This window comes from Oryza brachyantha, chromosome 6 (assembly GCF_000231095.2).
Source record: "Oryza brachyantha chromosome 6, ObraRS2, whole genome shotgun sequence".
NCBI classification, from domain to species: Eukaryota; Viridiplantae; Streptophyta; class Magnoliopsida; order Poales; family Poaceae; genus Oryza; species Oryza brachyantha.
The window spans coordinates 1,095,414-1,114,602 of NC_023168.2; the positions used below are offsets into that span (position 1 = coordinate 1,095,414).

At 41.2% G+C, this 19,189-nt stretch overlaps 1 protein-coding gene and 1 long non-coding RNA gene across 2 annotated transcripts; both read left to right on the top strand.

Annotated features, from left to right (window-relative positions):
* Positions 1-763: 763 nt before the first annotated feature.
* On the top strand, positions 764-3,433 carry LOC107304410. Its single transcript, XR_001550503.1, has 4 exons — positions 764-813; positions 909-1,057; positions 2,577-2,663; positions 2,754-3,433. It is a non-coding gene; the product is annotated as an uncharacterized LOC107304410 (long non-coding RNA).
* A 10,353-nt stretch (positions 3,434-13,786) lies between these two features.
* Positions 13,787-17,062, top strand: LOC102717071 (NAC domain-containing protein 43-like). The gene is made up of 3 exons (XM_006655689.3): positions 13,787-14,440; positions 14,560-14,876; positions 16,223-17,062. The coding sequence occupies exons 1-3, from the start codon at positions 14,269-14,271 to the stop codon at positions 16,892-16,894; spliced, it is 1,161 nt and encodes a 386-aa protein (XP_006655752.2). The 5' UTR covers positions 13,787-14,268; the 3' UTR covers positions 16,895-17,062.
* The last annotated feature ends 2,127 nt before the right edge of the window (positions 17,063-19,189 follow it).

Sequence of the window (19,189 nt, forward strand, 5' to 3'; positions counted from 1 at the left end):
TGCACTTGTTGGCCAGACATGCCTGTTTCCCCAGCCTCTGCATTTGCACTGGGAGTTGGAGTTGATCTGAACCCAGAGCTGCAAGTTGGACAATCTCATAAGCCTGCACGTAGGCCTGTGCTGATGGAAGCTGCCACTTGCTTTCCCTGAGTCTGATGCCCACTACACATGCCGAACAACAGGGGAAGTGTCATTGCAGTGCAAGCTGTCTGATTCATGGGAATAAAAGTGATGCATATATTCCTCTTGTTACTTTTCTTTCATGTGATGGAAAGGAAATGAATTAAAAGTGATCTATGGTGCTCTAGAATCTGAAATCTGAATCCACAGTTTTGCTGACTGGCCATGAATTTGGTAGTTTGATCCGAGGAGACCCTTTCCAATTCCTGTCAGCTGTAGCACCTGTAGATTAGGATGCAAGTATGTGAGTTACTTTACCAATCAGAAAGTAGATGTTTTTGTTATCAAGGTGACAGGCGGGTTTATTTGTAGATCAATCTTCTTATGTGCTCTGACTTTGCTTGTTTGTGAAGCCAGATGCCTGTGGAGTCGTTGACCGAGGTTCTCCCTATTATGACTTTTGACAGGTAAATTAACTAAAGCACTCAAGATCAGGGATATGTAAAACATTTCAGATGTAGATTAATGTCCATAGCACCACCAAATACTCAAATAATTATGTTTCTCATTATGATTCTAGTTTGTTAATAATTCAGCTGACTGCTATCTTGCAAGAGGCAGGTTCTGTGGCTTGCGGCTGCACCTGGGCAAGAAGTTCCAGGTTACACCTGAACAGAAAGCTTCACCCTCCAGGTTTGTAACACTGCCCCACATTTGGGGTGACCATTGATGAATTTCAGATGGACACCGTTGCTCTGGCCCATAATATTCCTGCTCGTGTTTGGTAGTGTGGGCGTTTGGTGAGATGAGGCTGGAAAGAAGTTGGAAATAGCCAGGCAGGGACAAGGAATGACTGTGCAGCCTATTGATCGTTGCTGCTTCTTTCTATGTATCAGGCCAAGCTCACTCAAATGCTAGCTTCTTCCCATAACGGCAGGTAACATCTGTAATATTCTTAACAACAGAGCTCCCAGTTTTTTTACAATTCCCTTCTTGATTTGGCACTGTTAGTGTGTTAGGTACTAACACTTGCAAAAAAAAAAAAGAACAAAAATGAAAGATGAAAGAAAAAAGTGGTAGGTACTAGGGTGAGTAGGGCATGCATGGAAGGAAGAAAGTTCTGATCATATATACCTTTCACTCTGGTACTTGCCGATAATGGTGTTAGCATTCTAAAGAATCAACTCACTGAGCATGCATCAATCATTCACTAATGGTCTCACTATCTAGCTAGTATTTAGTCCTTGACTAGTACTGTGTGATGGGTGTTTCTACAAACAACCCAACCAAGTGCCCGATCTGGAGGGCAAGCTTAGCATGCCTGCAGCAATGGCGATTCGGTGGTGGCGGAGCAGCTGGGCGCCGGGTGCTGGCTGCCATGATGATGGAGGTGCTGACCTTGGTGGGATTACATGTCGAGAATCCCAGCCTTTTTGAGCACTTTGCCATGCACGAGTTAGGCCGTTAGCGCGCATGATTTCGTAGGCCACCCCAGGCCGGCCGGCGCATGATGCCATCCTGATGCTAAATATTTGTCATAACTCACGAACCCAATCACAGATTAATAAGCTGAATTAGGTCAATTAACTAAACACTCATGGGTTTGTCACCTTTATTCTTTCTTCTCTCTGGCTATTATATATTTGTAATTTGCTCATGTGATCGGTCTGGGGCTTATGGCCTATGCTTCTGTTAGACCAAAGCACATGTTCCTTTAAAAAAACAAAGTACTCTCATTCATGATTTTACCTTTTGTGTCTGGGGCGCTAAATTTAAATTCCCAAGTACAAGTAAAAAAATAAGTGCGCGATTATGTAGTAATCATCACATTTAACTACAGTTTGAGGGGACACTGTACTGTACTGATACCCCTAGCTATTTGAGTACTTGAATGAAGTACCCCACGAATGAGCTAAAGAGATCAATTATGAGAATCCATGCAGTTCTAGCAGAGGATCAGAGTTTCTGTTCTTTACTCCTAATTACCTCATAAAGAAAATTAGGTAGTATAAAGTATGGCCTTCATTTCTGACACTACCCCACTATGTATGTGTCTTTATGCTGATCATCCAAAAGCTGGCCTCTGCAGCTTTCAGGCAGTGCACAAGAACAGCATGAACTGATGTGATCTATACACGGCCCGGCCATGAGCCCATGATATTTATGCTGTAATAACCTGCACTGCATGGAGTGAGGTGAGTGAGCCTATAGGAAGGAAGAGGCGGCTTCCATGCATGCAGTTAATTAAAAACGAAGCAAAGCATGCATGGATGCATCCATCCATAACACACCACCACTACTACACTACTATCCATTAGTGTTAGCTCGTGTAGAGTCAAGATCAAGCTCTCCATACACTCCACTACGCTAATTCTTTCTGGTTATCCAGATGGAACAAAAAGAAGCCATACATGCATATATACTCCATACCTTTATTGCATATGCTTTTGTCCCAGAAAGAAGGAAAATGAAAGCAGAGCAACAGCAAACAGCAGCAGCTCCGGATGGATCGTCGACGTACGTCGCCGTTGCCGACTTGTAGTGTACGCATTAATCACAAATTCTCAACACGTACATACAGCATCATACTATATCTTAATCATTTATATTGGTGTACTCTCTTATCTCCACAGATAAATGGATCACTGACTCAACTGATATGATGCACACTGCACACTCACACCAAGCAGTTGAGATTCCCCATATTCCAAACGCCACCAAGAAATACTCGGAAAAGAGAGGACAATTGACCCAGCTTGGTCGCCACATGTAGCCATGCAGCTCGTCGTCTATCTCTTTCTCTCTTGCTGCCCCTTTATTTTTGCTTCGATGGAGTAGAACACCACCACTACATCCTGTTTGCTTCTCCTGATTTTGCAGCCTCAGCTCCTCGTTTTACTGTGCTCCTCTGCCTCGTGGGATAACCGAATTCGCCTTGGATTGCGTCGGAAAGCAGGTGTTGACATGGCTCTAGCCCACTCGGATCATATCAGATCGTGTAGCCATCAACGTGTGCGTGAATTCTCCAAAAATTTCAGGTCTATCTATGGGTCCCGGCCGGTGGGATGTGCCTTTTGAAAAAAAGAAAAAAGGAGAGAGATCGAATTTGGCAGCAAAAAAGTTGTTGAAATTCAGCGAAAATCTACGCGAATTTCACCTTTTATTCTGATGCTTGTTTTTCACTGTGAGTTCGTAGGTGTGGGCTATGTAGTGCCTTGATTTTGTCGTTGCTACGTCGAGCTCTCAACGATCCCGGGGACATGATTACACGCGGGGAAAAGTACCAAAGTAAAGGGTGTGTGTAACATGCATTAGCGAGCTAATACACCATTAAGAACCATTATAATTACGGTCTAGAAGTGTGCACGCACAGGATCCCCTCCACTAATCCAACTCCTCCATGGCTGCAAAAAAGCAGAAGCAGCAGCAGGAGCAGCAGTGCAGTGCTGGAGAGCGAGAGATCATCATGTTTGATAATTCAGTTTTAACGGTGAACGCACTAAAAAGTCACTAACCCATCCATCCAAGAACTCAACCGATCACTCAGCTCACCATTGAATACTCCTGATCACCGTTACCAGCGTTGTGAACTCGCGTAGCTCAGCTAATTATATTTCCATTGATAAACCAATCTGTTCATATTTCAGTTTTTAAATTTAATACGGGTGGCTATATTTATGGTTAACTATTTTTTTCGTGATAAACAATATATCCGTTGATAATGAGATATACGTAGGAGCTCCACAATATTTCTTTACCGACTCTTTATTTTTTTCTAATTAAATAACACACCTACCCACTAACTAATCACTCCGTTGTGGGTAGAATATTCTTCTCTTAATTGTAGCATAACACTAAATCCATGTCAATAAGCTTCTACCAATAATAATACTGATACTAAAATACTATCGGTGACCGCCAGTGGAGAGTACCCATAGCCAAGCTAATACCGGCTTAGTTTTTCTGACGTGTTTATAGGGTAGCCTGTATATATGATTTTATCATTCTTAAAAATATCTCAAGGTAATAAATGATAGCTTAAATTACACAGCTCTATAAGAAAAGAACATTGCTCGCGTACTTGCATTGCATGCAGTAGCAGCAGAGTAGTTGAAGCACAGTAGCAGAGAAGCCGAAAAATTGGCAGAGAGAGAGAGAGAGAGGGGAAAAAAAAAGGAGAGTAGTTGGCGTGTGTCTAGAACGGAGTACAGGTGTGTCCGCGGTGGCCGGGACACCTGGCGCCGGCCGCCTTGGGGACAAGTGAACCGTCGTCACGGCGACGGCGATCGGTCGGTTTGTGCGTATGTCGTTGAATTGGCAGCGGGGCATATATTCCCTCCCTCCTTCGTGCGTGCGCTCGCTACTAGTACGTGATGACGCGGCGGCGGGCGACAAATATACCCGCGACTGCGATAAAGCGCATGTTTGGTCGCTTGCGTCGCCACAGTGAGTGCTCGCACAATCTCAACTCCGCGTGTGCGTGCGTGCGTGCGTGCACACGTCCGTCGTGTCGTCTCGTCGATCTGTCACAGGTTGGGTTCCAGCTAGCTCTAGCTCTGCTTCTGCTGCTGATGCCGTCGGCAACCTGAAAAGGGGGTGTGTATCCTCCATCGATATAATAATATCGTTTTAATTATTGATATATAGGTTCTATTTTTCCAGTATCCACGTATCGATATATAATTATAATAGTCAATGATGTGACATACCTAAAAACATATCGGATTCATCTCTGATCACTAGAGTTTGCAATATAAATTATGACTATCCTCGTGATAATTAGCCATACCACCATGAAACGATAACGATAAACCACGATTCAATTTGATAAATATTGCAAAAATTCAAAAATGTAGAAAGAGAAAAATTCAAAAACTTTGGTGATATATCATGATAATTGTGACATATATAACTATTATCATGACATATTGAGCAGTTTTATCACGATTATGGTATTAGATACTATGATTATTGTTTTCATCAAATCCTTGACGATAATCACTCCATACCGCATGGTTTGACCCCCTAAAACCACTATGATTTTATTCGAAAAAAATTAATTACAATTTATATGAATTTTGCATGATTGTGGCTATTATCCACGATAATCCTACAGCTAGCACACGATTTTAACATATAAAACAATAAGTGAAACCCTGCCAATCACCAACACCGCCTACATATGTACTGTGGTGCTAGCTTTATCGAGAGCACAATTTTTTGGCCAATATTCACACTGACCTTGACACATCGATCCTTTCTGCTGCTACTTTATTTGTTTCTCAAATCATCTTGCAGTTTAACCTCTTGATGTTGTACAGAACTGGAAACTTTAGAAGGTAGGTACATGAACTCTACTACTAATCTTTTTGTCTCTGGTTCTTGCCGACTACAGATAACTGATGGATGGACGTAACCGATGGGTATCGATTAATTAATTCTCAATCTTCTTGCAACTAAAAATCTGTATCAATTTGAGCAAGCGTAGCTGAAACGATGGTAGAGTACAAGTATGTAATTTTGGTGTCACGAATGTTATACACACGTGTATTATTTGACTAATAGATCTGTAGTTTTTGAGGTAATTAAATAAATCTGTAGTGAATACACACGTGTATTATTTGACTAATACATCTGGAGTGAATACACACCCCTCTTTCTCCAGCCCTAAATACATTTTTGGACGTGTGAGCATAGTGAATGTGTATAACGAATAAAAAAAATATCTGAATCAATTAAAACCAGCTGTACAGAACTGAAGGTCCATGCCCTATTCTTTTTCATTATCAATATGAATTATCATGGGCATGGCTTTTAAACTCTTAAACATTGTGTTCCGTTCAAAAATTTCTATATAAAATTTTCTTGTCTAGCATTTATTTAAGCTTTGCTAGCGTAGTTGTTAATTCAGTTATTTATAATGTTAAATACCTACAGAAAAATCAGATAATCTAGAAAATTAAAAACTGTCACGAGAAAGTGTACTCTCTTCGTATTTTTTTTCAGATTTTTTTCTTGTATGCATCCCGAACTGTTAAACGGTTAGTTTAATTTTTTTTAAAGACTAGACATAAGTTATCATTTGATATTTCTAATAAGGTTTCTTAAACTTTATAGCAGATAATTCCATCTACCATTAAACAGATAAGTCTTTCACCTTCATGTTGGTTGGTCGGCTGAAAAGCACGCGGCCGTGCCGTACCTGTATTACTACAACGTCGTCGACGCTGCTACGTGCCGACGTACAGCTAACCGATGCGTGTGGATGGATGTTAACCGATGTGCAAAAAAATACAGTGAAAAGGGCGTCCTTTCCGCGTCACTCGACCGGCTGGCTGGCTGGTTGAGCGATCGAATCATATCGTCGCCTTCCTTCTTTTGCCCCCATCAAACCCCATACTAAAACTTATCCTGCCCAGCGTTCACTCCCTTTCTTTACCCTACCTATCTTACCCAGCGACCATATCGATCAACCGATCGACTCCTGTTAATCAAAGGTAAATTAATTAATCATTCTTGATGATGGACTCGTAATAATTAGCTTGATGCTGTCAACACCTCCACTTACCCCGTCACACCTCATCAGCTTAATTAAGTTACAGCTAAAAGAAAACTCAAACAATCCACTGATTGATCGACCTTCATGTTAGATTCCTATTTGTGGGAACAACTCGATCTTTTTAGGTTCAAATCCTATATTTAACACGGTTGATCGTGTTTATGGCTAGATATTTTTTTTTAGATAGAAGATATACCTATCGATGACGAGATATATACTCGTGGTGATTTTATTAATATAAAGATATGGCTAACTAATTCTTTAGAGACGTTTATAGGGATGGAGTGTAGAAATTTTTTTATTAAATAAACTTTTTTAAGAAATAATTTTATTACTAAATCTCCGGGCAAAATTTTTTTAAAACTGAATCTTTTGGGTACGCCAGTGACAATGGCGTAGCAAGACAACGCTGCCACGCAGCCTAATCGGCGTGGCATGGCGTAATAGTCTTGCCACGCCAATATCCACGCCAATATCAGTGGCGTGACAAGACAATGCTGCCACGCCACCACCAACAATGGTGTGGCAAGCTTTTTTGGCCACGCCAATGTTAGTGGCGTGGCCAAAATGTTCCTGTGGTAAAAATATTTTTTTGAAGGTTTAGTAATAAAATTATTTCTTAAAAATGTTTAAGAAATAAAAAAAATTTCTGGAGTGTACGTGTGCTTGCACTTGTATGGGTGCGCCCGTGCGTGTTATGAGGATATGCATCTAATTAAGAGCATGTTCTAAATATCCATGGTTGTATAGATTATTCGCGCCATACTTTTAAAATTATGATACAAAAGTTCTACATCAACATTATTGAGATATTTTTGTCTAAACTATTTGATAACTTTTATACTCACCGTTTCAAAATACAGAGATTTATGACCTCTTTAGAGTGATTGAAGTGAATAATGATTGTAATTGGTTCAGATTGAAAGAAAGGTGAAGAAATTAAATATGGAAATGTTATTATTGAGATATAGAGATAGATAAGATAGTTATATTTTAAAACAAAATTGAATATAAAATAGAACTATACTTTAAGACGCATGGAGTAACATTTACTCATAGGAGGCATTTTTACCCACAATCCAATAGAACAGCTAGGTAAACTATATAATTAATCAGCATATGCTGGACTATTAGTAATTAGCTTGCTGCTGTTCTCAACAGACGTATACACATACACACTGGAAGTGAACTAAACAAAATTAAATTTAACCCTTCGTCCACCTATCCAATCCATTCCGTCAGTGTTGGCTTCCATGTCGCCTTCGTCACTCTGGATATGCTGTTTATATATGCCGATTAATTCAGAAATCATGTCCATTAATTAATTAAGCGATTGGTGGTTAGTCTCCTGCTACTAGTACTAATCAGTACTATATCTTAGCTAGAGCTCACCTAGCTGCATGGGCGATTCTGATTGATCCACCGCAGAGAAGAAATTTACTCCGTTCTAATAAAAAGTATCTCGACATACCAGTATCTCACGATACTAAACCGTTTCTATTAGATGACAGCAGCAATGGTAACAGAGCAACAGTAGTGTAGGGCCCTTGTTGAGGCCAGCAGCAGGGCACATCAAGGCCAGATTGCCCATTAACAAATCGACACAATCCCTGCAATTAGCATCAGTCGTACAGTCGTCAATGCGTGATTTAATCAAATCCGATTATTATTAACCGATCGGTACATTGGGCCACACTAGCTGCAGCTTCTCGGAGAAGAAAGATGACCACATTAATCTCTCCTCACATCCTTCCCCAATCAGTTGGTTGCAAGCTTATTGCCGCAGCTTTATTAGACTTAATAATATATACTTGTGCTTTCTTATTCTTCTTAATTTCATGCTACTATCATCCATTTCTTGAAAAAAAAAAAGTCTTTTTTTTTTGGATCAACACGTCGCAAACGTGGTTGATTTGCAACCACTCGGCTATACACATGTAGTACAGTTGTAGGCTAGTGGTTTTGATCTCCTAACAACAAAGTTAATCAAGACATGTTTCAGTGCTAAAAACATGTTTCATCCTTGAGCAGAAAACTGAAACTAAACATGCATGTTTGTCCTACAAATAAGTGACCATTTCTTATACTCTCTTACCTTTGATAGACAAACAATTAACCACCGGTAACTTTTTGAGAGTTTACATGTACTAGTGTATATTTAGTGAGGGTTTTTATCTCATTTATAGTACCGGTGGTTGTTGGGGTTTACTCCAAACATTGATTTTGATTGTGAGAGAGCATGACTTAGCGAGTTGGACGTATTCAGCTGAGTATTCTTTTGGACGTACTCAGATGAGTATCCATGTCGCCTTGAGTAGTGGCCGTGTTCGGCAGTGGAATATCTGATCCGCACGGAAAACGTAGTAATTAATTAATACATAATTAATTAATTATTAATTATAAAAATTAAAAATAGATTAATATGATTTGTAATATAATTTTTAATAAAAATTTTTTTAAAAAAATACACCATTGGCTTAGCGAGCTGACATATTTAGATAAGTATCCATGTCGCCTTGATTAGTAGTAGTATTAGCAGTAGGGTTCGTCAATGAGACCTAAGTGTTTTTGAGTTGAGTTCACAACGTACGTTAGGAATTCAGTGCGGTTCGGTTTGGTTGGTCGATCGATGGATCGATCTGTATGTACTTGACCACGCAGCAGCAGTTGTTGTTAAATGCAACTTAGATCGAGCTGCAAAAGCCAAATTAAGCTGTGCTTTTGATCGAGAGGCACGAAGAATTAACGGAACCAATATACCCAGATCATAATCTGCCGAATTGATGTACCTCCGAACGCCGAGACCCCGTGCATGCACTGCAAAAGCGCCGCGTCCTGCCTACCTGCAGCTTCCCGACGCGCCGACCGGGCTTGCCAAATCATTTTTGATCGTTGGATCTAAGAGTGCATATCCTTAGATCCAATGATAGAAAATGATTCGGTATTTCGAGGTACTGATGTCTTAAGATACTTTTTGTTAGACCGGAGCAAATCTCTAAGTAACCATAGCAAACACAAAATCATAGAAAATTTATTACAAATTCAAATTATTCTTAAAGTTTATTTCAATTGATACCATGAAATTACCGCTACCATTCGAGATAGTAACCACGATAATTACAGGTATTTTTTTTAGAGAAAGGTGTAAGCTCTGCTTTTCATTAGAGCCAGAAAAGAGTTCACAGAGGACCAGGATTACCAGTTTTATAGGCCAAGCACAAAAAGAGCACCTTTGGCTTAGAACCACGGTCACTTGTAGAAACAAACAGCAAAACTACAGCATCTAAGGAGCTCAAACTAGAAGCTGGACATTTGGTCGAGATTAGCACAGCCAATGGGAATAATTACAGGTATGGTAAACCATGTTAATAACCTTGCGGAAATTAAACACAAATCTATATCGTTTTCATATATTTTTGATTTTTTTTTCAGCCCTACGAAGGGGTAAGGGAAAGAAAGCCCTGTGTGCGCACTGCCACCACCCACCTGCAGCAGCGTCGACGCAGACCGTCGTCGTCGCTCGCGTTTGCCGACGCGGTCAGATCGATATGTCCACCGATCTCAACGTGCAACCAACCTTCTGCTCAATCCGCGAGTAGCCGATGGAGTGCTAGTACAATTGAGAACCGAGCGCTGCTCAGGTGACTAGATACGCGGGTGCGCGAGCAGTCACACGGGTTCGATCCCTAGGATTGCAGCTCGCGCATTTTATCTGAAGATTTTTCTTCTCACACGTGTGCGTATTCAAAAACTAAGCATGTGATAGAGATGCGTATGTGTGTGTACACGTATGTTGTGGTGTGAGTGTGGTGTGTATTTGTATGTGTTAAAAGTGCTAGTATAAACGGTGAAAAGAAAAACAACGTCCATTTCTTGGGCCTACACGGTCGGAAGGTGCCACCAGCGGTAATCGAAGTCTCCCCCCAAATTAACACTATATATGATACTCCCTCCGTTCATACCGTGATGGATGATACTGTTAATTTTTTTCATACGTTTGATTATTCGTCTAATTTAAAAGAATTATTCAAGCATTAAAAATTAAAGTTATAGTTAAAATATGTTTGGTAATGAATCCAATAATAACAAAATAAATGATGATTGTATGTTTTTTTCTAATATGATGGATGATCAAATATATCCTAAGAAAATTAACGGTGTTATCTATTAAAATAAAAATAAAGAGTTGACATGTATTACATCCTGCCAGTGTACGATGGACTTGGACGGCCAACACAGTGCATGATTGTATACATACAATGCCAAAGCAGAGGATAAGAAACAGAGCAGTGGCCTAATTAACAGGCCGATCGTGTCAGTTAACTGTTCAGAAAAGGAAGGTGTGCTGATGACATAAATTGATTTTGATACAAAGCAAGGCTGCAAGGCGCTGATTAATTGATTTTTGATAAACCACGTGTTAAACTATTGTTCTGACGTACAAATTGATGGATTTATTATTTAAAAACAGATATGACGTACAAAAAGATAGGTCGTCCATTCACCATTTAATGGATTCTTTGGAAATTCATGGTCGACTAAATTAAGATCGATCTGAGCTTGATTTCAGGCAGGACACCATCTATTATATGTGCACAGATATTTCAGCCTCTCTAAACCAACAACAGTTAACGTGCAGATAAAATAAGAGGAGCAACTTCGCAAAATTATAGATAGTTAAGTAAATTATTGTAATCTATGTACTTCGAACACAGTACACCACAAAACTACATATTTGGTGTTAAGCTTGTCACAAAACTATAAATTTAGAGTATTGTGTTAGTATAGCAAAAGTATAGGTTCAATATTAGTTTTAATACAAAACTACAACATTCATAACATTAGTAGAATAATAGTAATAGTCTTAGGAATCTAAACTTCGAGAGCTCATTTAGAACACGTGATATTCAAAACACACGTGAAAAAAAACATTTATGCCATAGACATAAATATAACAACATTAAACTTGTATACATGGGTTATATTTGTGTGTTGTATCTTCAGTCATTCAGTGAGATACCTGTCAGACATTGGATAACTTTATACAAGTTCAGGTTTTACTAAGAGTAATGAAACTATGTACCATCAGTATCTAGGAGTAGAGCTAGGGCCATTTCATGATGTCATATGACACCAATGATCTGATGTAATTTTTATTATAAATTTATCTTTTCTAATGTATATTTTTGAATTAATCCAATGGTACAATAGAGACGACACTGATGGCATTACATCCTACCTTCGGATTCTTTGCCCCTGTTGGCATCGTATATATGAAAAGAATATGGCAAAGGATGTATGTACAACTAGACTACGATTCAGAGGAGGGGTTCATAACCCTTCTCCCTTAGCGGCACACGTAATGGAGCGGTGAATTAGCACATGATTAATTAATTATTAACTAAAAATTAAAAAAATAGTTAATACGAGTATAATTTTAAAGCAACTTCTTTATGAAATTTTCTTTACAAAATATAAATTCAGAAAACATGCGGTGAAAATCAAGTGAGTAGAAGTTGGAAAAAGTGGCAAACACACGTAAACTTAGTCTAGACCTATTCGGTAATCTTATTGGGAAATATGACTTGAGGGTTACCGGAAGATGGGATAATGAGATACGTGGGTGATATCGACAAAAAAGCTTTGTGGCTATCTTCTAGGCTTCTAGCTTGTAAGTTTGTTGATTTCTCTTAGTTTCATCCCTAATCCCTTCCTAAGATTTTATATTTGTACCCCTTGTCTCCTTGTATTTACATTCTATATGTAAACTGGCGTTTCTATTATTGTTGTTGTCGGTGTTCGCCCCTCCAGTTGGGGTATGTCATATTTTATACACCAATAGTAGAACTTAAGTGCATTGTCACCTCAAATCCTATATAGGAAAACACATAAAAGTTATATGCATAACCATTTCAATGGAGTTTACGAAAAACACCGAAATCGAAACAGAGATTGACACTAGGAATTTTTTCCAAAAGGTTAAACCTTATATTAGAAATCTTCCAAAATCTCTATGATTTGAGCCAAATTTTGTAGGATTACGGAACTGCTATTCTGTTATTTTTTTTTTCTAAAGAGACTTGTAGGAAAAAATTCCATATATTTTGAATCCTATAAAATTTCTTCAGAATTACTCTGTTCCAAAGGTGCCCTAAAGAATGTATATTTTGCTAACTTCATTCATAAACCTATAGTTGGTAAATTCTAATGCTTTGTCGACTAAAATATGCAATTCATAAGAAATTTCTTGCTAAATCTAGAGTTTCATGATACGCCATCTCCTATCTATATAGTTTTACGATAGTTTGGTCAATGTAGCTGTAGATTTGTAAAATTTACTCAAATAAGAAAAATTAATGGGCTAGAAATCAGGCAAACATATATGCAAATATGTGCAAAATTCTCCTAACCTAATACAGTAGGTTGTTTTTTCTGTGTGTGATTTGGTCAATCAATTAGATAGCATAAGTTGGAACTGAAGTCAACATACGTTGTTCTCCTCTGATGACTTATGGCCGGAATAAAGCTATTTGTTTCAATGATAATTTATTTCCCTCGATGGTAGTCTCTATCTTGAGCTTTTTGCTGCTGAAGGAAAAAAAAATGGATCGTGGAGACAAAATTGTGCAAGATCGAATTAACATTACAACTGAACTGCAAAAACTACGCACGCACATTTCTTTATCGTTTTCTAGAACAAGTCAAAAAGCTGTCCCTTGCTTGCTTCCAAGCTTGTGCAACAGCCTTCTTTTCTTCACCTCAGCTAGCTGGGGCTAGCTAGCTAAGCTAGTACACAACCAATATCAATTATTTTTTTTCTCCTCCTGCAAAAGTTCAAAGTAATTGCCACAAAATCTCGAAGCTGATAGAATAACATAACATTGCAGTTGCTGATGCTGTTATTGTTGTTGCTGTTGTTGTTGCTGCAGTGGTTGCTGCTGCGGTGGTTATGCTGGCCATGCCAGAGTCGACCACACCACTTGATTTTACCCCCCATGATGCAAAGTAGTTTGGGCTGGCTGTGCTTTTCCGAGAGATTTTTAAGGTCGTGTGTCATGGCTCTCGGATGTTGGCTGCTCGCCTTTCTCTCGATCTGCCCTCTTCTTCTTCTGCACACACACAGACGCCTAGCTATCTGTGTTTCTGTGTCCTTGTGCATCTCTCTCTCTCTCTCTCTCTAGCTCAGCTTCAGCGTTCTCTCTCCTCCATTTCTTGGCTCTCTTTCCTTGCTGGGGCCATTGCCTTTGTTTCTCTCTCTCTCAAGGTTGGTGGCACTTCCCTAACCTCGCGAAACTAATCCCACTAGCCACTGTCACTAGCTATATATAACCACCTCCATTGTAACTTGTTTCCTTGTACCCCATCCGATCATCCTCCCATCACCTCCTAGCTTGCAGCCTTGCAGCTAGCTAGCTCTCTCGATCGATCATCTCCTTCCTCCAGCTGCTTCCTCCCTCCCTTCCTTCCATCAATTTGATCCCCTGTCAATGTTAGCCAAGCATGCAAGTACGCTAATTTGAGCATTGCATGCACTGATCATCTGCTAGAGAGAGCTCTCATCAGTGAGTGATCGATCGAGATCGAGGACGATGAGCATATCGGTGAACGGGCAGTCGGTGGTGCCGCCGGGGTTCCGGTTCCACCCGACGGAGGAGGAGCTCCTGACGTACTACCTGAAGAAGAAGGTGGCCTCGGAGCGCATCGACCTGGACGTCATCCGCGACGTCGACCTCAACAAGCTCGAGCCATGGGACATCCAAGGTACGCACGCAACCGATCGATCTAGCTAGCAAGTGATCGATCGATCGATCACAAGTAGGTACGTGCGTTCGTAGTAGTGATCGATCAAAGTGTAATGTGGCGTTCGTTGGTTGGTGCAGAGAGGTGTAGGATCGGGTCAGGGCCGCAGAACGACTGGTACTTCTTCAGCCACAAGGACAAGAAGTACCCGACGGGGACGAGGACGAACCGGGCGACGGCGGCGGGGTTCTGGAAGGCCACCGGCCGCGACAAGGCCATCTACTCCAGCTCCAACCGCATCGGCATGCGCAAAACCCTCGTCTTCTACAAGGGCCGCGCCCCCCACGGCCAGAAGTCCGACTGGATCATGCACGAGTACCGCCTCGACGACCCTTCCTCCGCCGCCGCCGCCGCCACCGCCGTCGCCTTCCCCTCCTACTCCTCCTCCTCCTCCCCAGTAAGTCCACACACACTTCAATTCAACTCCACTTCTTGACACTGTAGACGACGGCCGGCCGGCCGACGATGCGTGAGCGAGGCAGGAATAGATCAGATCAGATCAGATCGATCGAGCACTGGGTGCGTGCATGTTTCTCGTACACGCGCGCTTGCACGTCGCGTCGTCGCGAGGTGAGGTGATATATTGGTGGTTGGAATGGGGCCGGGGGGACATGTCTGATCAGCTCGCTCGCTCGCGCGAGTGGCAGCGTTGCTTTCTTCACTCGCTGTCACTCGCAAAAGGGAGGTAGTGGGTGGTTTCACTAATTTTCTCTCTCTCTCTCTCTCTCTCTCTCTCTAGCTAGCAAATAATCAAGCTAATTAATACAGGCTAGCTAGCTAGCTAGCTATCTCTCAAATTAATCACTTGAGAGATCATTGAGATGGATGGATCATTTGGGGGCATATGCGTTTGATGATCAGATGGTTGGTTGCTGAGAGGTTGTTAGGTGTGTGCATGCGCGACCATTTTGGGGTACGTACGTCAAGGCAGCTAATTAAGCTAAGCTAAGCTAAGCTCATAGCTTCGATAGGTGCAGGTGTAGTGCAGGCATGTTGTCTGTTCATCGAATCTCTGCATGCGCACCAGCAAGATCATCAGAACGTACCGTACTACACATGTGTTGCCCCATTTGCAAATTGCAACCCCCCCAAATGCGAATGCAATATGCCACACCCAACCAATTAACCAAACACGTCCGTACATATACACACGTTCTACCTAGCTAGCTCTCAGACACAAACACACGTCCGTACACTGAAGAATTAGTTGCAGCAGCAGTAGTAGTTGTTGCTGCTGCTACGTACTAGTATGTGATCTGATCTGCATGCATGGCCCCCAGTTAAGTTGACGAATGGGGGAGCAGCTAGGGAGTGGACTTTGTGCACGCCAGGACACCAGCATATGACAAATCGCCATGGCTTTACTTTCTTTTCTTCCTGGCCCTGAGATTTGTCAACTTGATTAACATGGAGGACGAGCAGAAGTAGCTAGCTAGCTTGGCTAGCTTTTGAGCTGGCTTGTGGGAAATCTTGCATCTGATTCTAGCTAGGGTCGCTGCACTGTGCCTCTTTTTTGTGCAAATTGACCTGCAATAACTAGCTAGCTCCTGTTCAATCAACGTTAATTGTGGGGAAAATTCAACGATATAGTACATGACAGTACACTATTTGCTAGGGGAGTACTGATTAATCTCTTTAACTACTCACGGTTAAATGGTTAATTAACTTTGTTCTTCTAATTTCATCTCATGAAAATTGTTTAGCGAGACGGTTTTGCTGATTAATTGGTAATTGAACGTACAGATGCACGGCGGCGCCGGAGACCAAGCGGCGCAGGAGGAAGGGTGGGTGATCTGCAGGGTGTTCAAGAAGAAGAACCTCGTGCACCACGGCGGCCAGAGCGGCGGCGCTTCTGCGGCGACGACGAGCCACGCGGCGGCCAAGCTCGCCGCCGCCATGGAGAGCAGCCCGAGCAACTGCTCGACGGTGACCGTCAGCGACCAGGTCAAGGCGCAGATGCTTCACTCCGCCAGCGACGACGCGCTCGACCACATCCTCCAGTACATGGGCCGCTCCTGCAAGCAGGAGACCAAGCCGGCGGCGGCGGCCGCGGCCGCGCTGGATCACCTCGCTGCTCCGATCAGCATGTACGGCAAGTTCATGAAGCTTCCGCCCCTCGAGCACGTCGCCGGCGGCGGCGGCCTCCTGGCGGCGAACCCGGCCGGCGAGTACTCCGCCGCCGACGCGTCGGGGATCGCCGACTGGGACAGCCTGGACCGGCTGGCGGCGTCGTACGAGCTCAACGGCGCGCTCTCCGACGTGGCTTCCAAGAGCATGGTGTCCGGCTTCTTCGACGAGCCCGGCGCCGCCTTCTCCTCCGTGCACGCCTCCTCCGGCGCCGGCGACGGCGACCTGTGGAGCCTGGCGCGGTCGGTGTCATCGCTACACGCGGACTTGACCATGAACAACGTATAATAATTGGGTGATGGATGGAGAATCAGCTAGACATGGATGGCGTATGCATGCACTAACTCTTGGCCGGTCGGTCTACGCACTGCATGCATGCATGGACGACGGTATTGTACGTACGTAACACACACGTGTACGTGATCAATAATTCCTCTAGCTAGCTAGGGTTTCCAGCGAGATGAAGAAGAAGACGATGACGACGACGACATAGCTGGCCATGTGAGCAAGACACTAATCAAGATCTATCGATCGATCTGAGCCGTTGATCAGTCGGTGATGATCCACGAAGATGTTGAGGTGCAGTCGTGGTCGAGCGAGTTGTTGTCGATCTGAAACAGAGGGAAGAAAAAGAATTAAAAGGACGGCGTGGTAGGAGAGCTATATATATATATATATATATATATATATATATATATATATATATATATATATATATATATATATATATATATATATATATATATATATATATATATATATATATATGTTTCTATAGTTATATATTGTACCTGTAGCTTATTATATATCAAGACATTTTTCTAGTGCAGCGAGGTGTGATTTCCTTTCTCTGATGATCATATCATCATCATCTATTATTACTGATCACCGTGTGTGGGTGTACGTTTTAATTATTGTGTGATCGATCGATGGATTGTTAATAAATTAACTACTAGCAGTTGTGTGTGTGTGGTTCATTTTTTTTTTCTCAGAGCATAATTATTTTTTTCGTGTAATTGTTGTTGGGTGGTGCAAATCGTTGTCTCTCGTGTCATGCCAAGAGGAAAATAGCCGAGAAAAAGGCAGAGATCTTTGGCCCCTCCAGCTATTTTGTGGAGATATTTGGAGGTAGCAAATGGGCAAGAAAAGCTAGCTAGACAGACAGATGTGAGAGGAGACCACTGAGCACACTAGCTGCTTTAATTTGCCCTCTGTGACTTTCAGTGTGCGTTGAAAATGTTGCAAATTAATGCTACGCTTGGGCTGCATGCACATATATGCTGCTGCCTCTCTTAAAAAAAAGTCTTTTTTTTGTTTTTATGCCCAGCATTTTGATCGTACGTCTCATTTAAAACTTTTTATTTAAAAACTTAAAAAATAGTCACACATAGAGTACTATTCATGTTTTATAATCTAATAATAATAAAAATACTAATTATAAAAAAATCAAATAAGACAAAGAGTTGTATCCAATAACTAAAAAATAAACTTAATTTTGGACCGAGAAAATACATGGCAATTTATCATCAATAAGAAACTATCTCTAGTAGGTAGCAAAATTTCTACTCAAAATTTTGGTATCTCGACATACAGGATAATTAACTACAAAATTTTTGATATCTTGACATACAGAAGAATTAAATTAGTAAACTGTACACTATAAAATATGATATCTTTTAATATCATAAAATTATTCCAAGCTGCAAAGTACTCCAATATATATACTCCTACATGCTAGTATAGCTGGTGCCTCGTGCCACATATACAAGAATACTTTTTGTCGCCTTGTCGCGGTCAATTGATAGCGTTAAAATCTTGCGGGATCTGGAGCTTTGTTTTGTTCTCCATGGCTTTAACCTTTTCTACTGCTTTATTGACAGCTAGGTAGATCGAATTGATTAGGGGCCTAACACGTGCATCACGTCTTGCCGTCCCGATGAATTAATCCAGTGATCAATATATACATATGTTCTCTGATCGATTTGGGTGATCGATCGATCGTCTGAAATTCTCGAATATTGTATGTGTGGTGTGCGTTTTTGCACGAGTGCATGCAATGGAATGCATGGGAGAATATGATGGCTGGGTCGTCATTTTGTTGCTGCAGCTAGCTAGCTACCCATGCATGCATGGTGGTAGACAGTGGTGAAATCTCACTGTAGGGTTCACATAGCCAACGAAAATCGATCGGTTTTTGTGATGTTTTAAATATTTTTAAGCGGCTTGAAATTAATTTAGGGTTGGAAACTTTTTATGGTTTTTGTTAAATTTAAATGGCAGACAGTAAGTTTGATAAAAAAAATTTAGTCAGAATCTATCGGAAAGCGATAAAACTTTATTGAAATATGTGATTACGAACATACGGGCTTAATCACCGTATCTTTTCACTTATGATTATGCTTATATGCCAAATTTTAAATTTTCAATCTTAAATTTGAAGTTGATTTTGGAAACTTTTTTACCAAAGTTTATTTTTCAACATTGACTTTTAGATCGCTAAAAATATGTATATAAAAATTTTATTCACAAATTATTTTTCGTTTACGAATATAAGATTCGGCTTTTTCCTCACCCCGATGTAAA

Coding starts and splice junctions, on each gene's coding strand:
- LOC102717071 (XM_006655689.3), top strand. CDS start 14,269: ATGAGCATATCGGTGAACGGGCAGTCGGTGGTGCCGCCGGGGTTCCGG. Junction 14,441..14,559: donor CGAGCCATGGGACATCCAAG/GTACGCACGCAA, acceptor TGGTTGGTGCAG/AGAGGTGTAGGATCGGGTCA. Junction 14,877..16,222: donor ACTCCTCCTCCTCCTCCCCA/GTAAGTCCACAC, acceptor TTGAACGTACAG/ATGCACGGCGGCGCCGGAGA.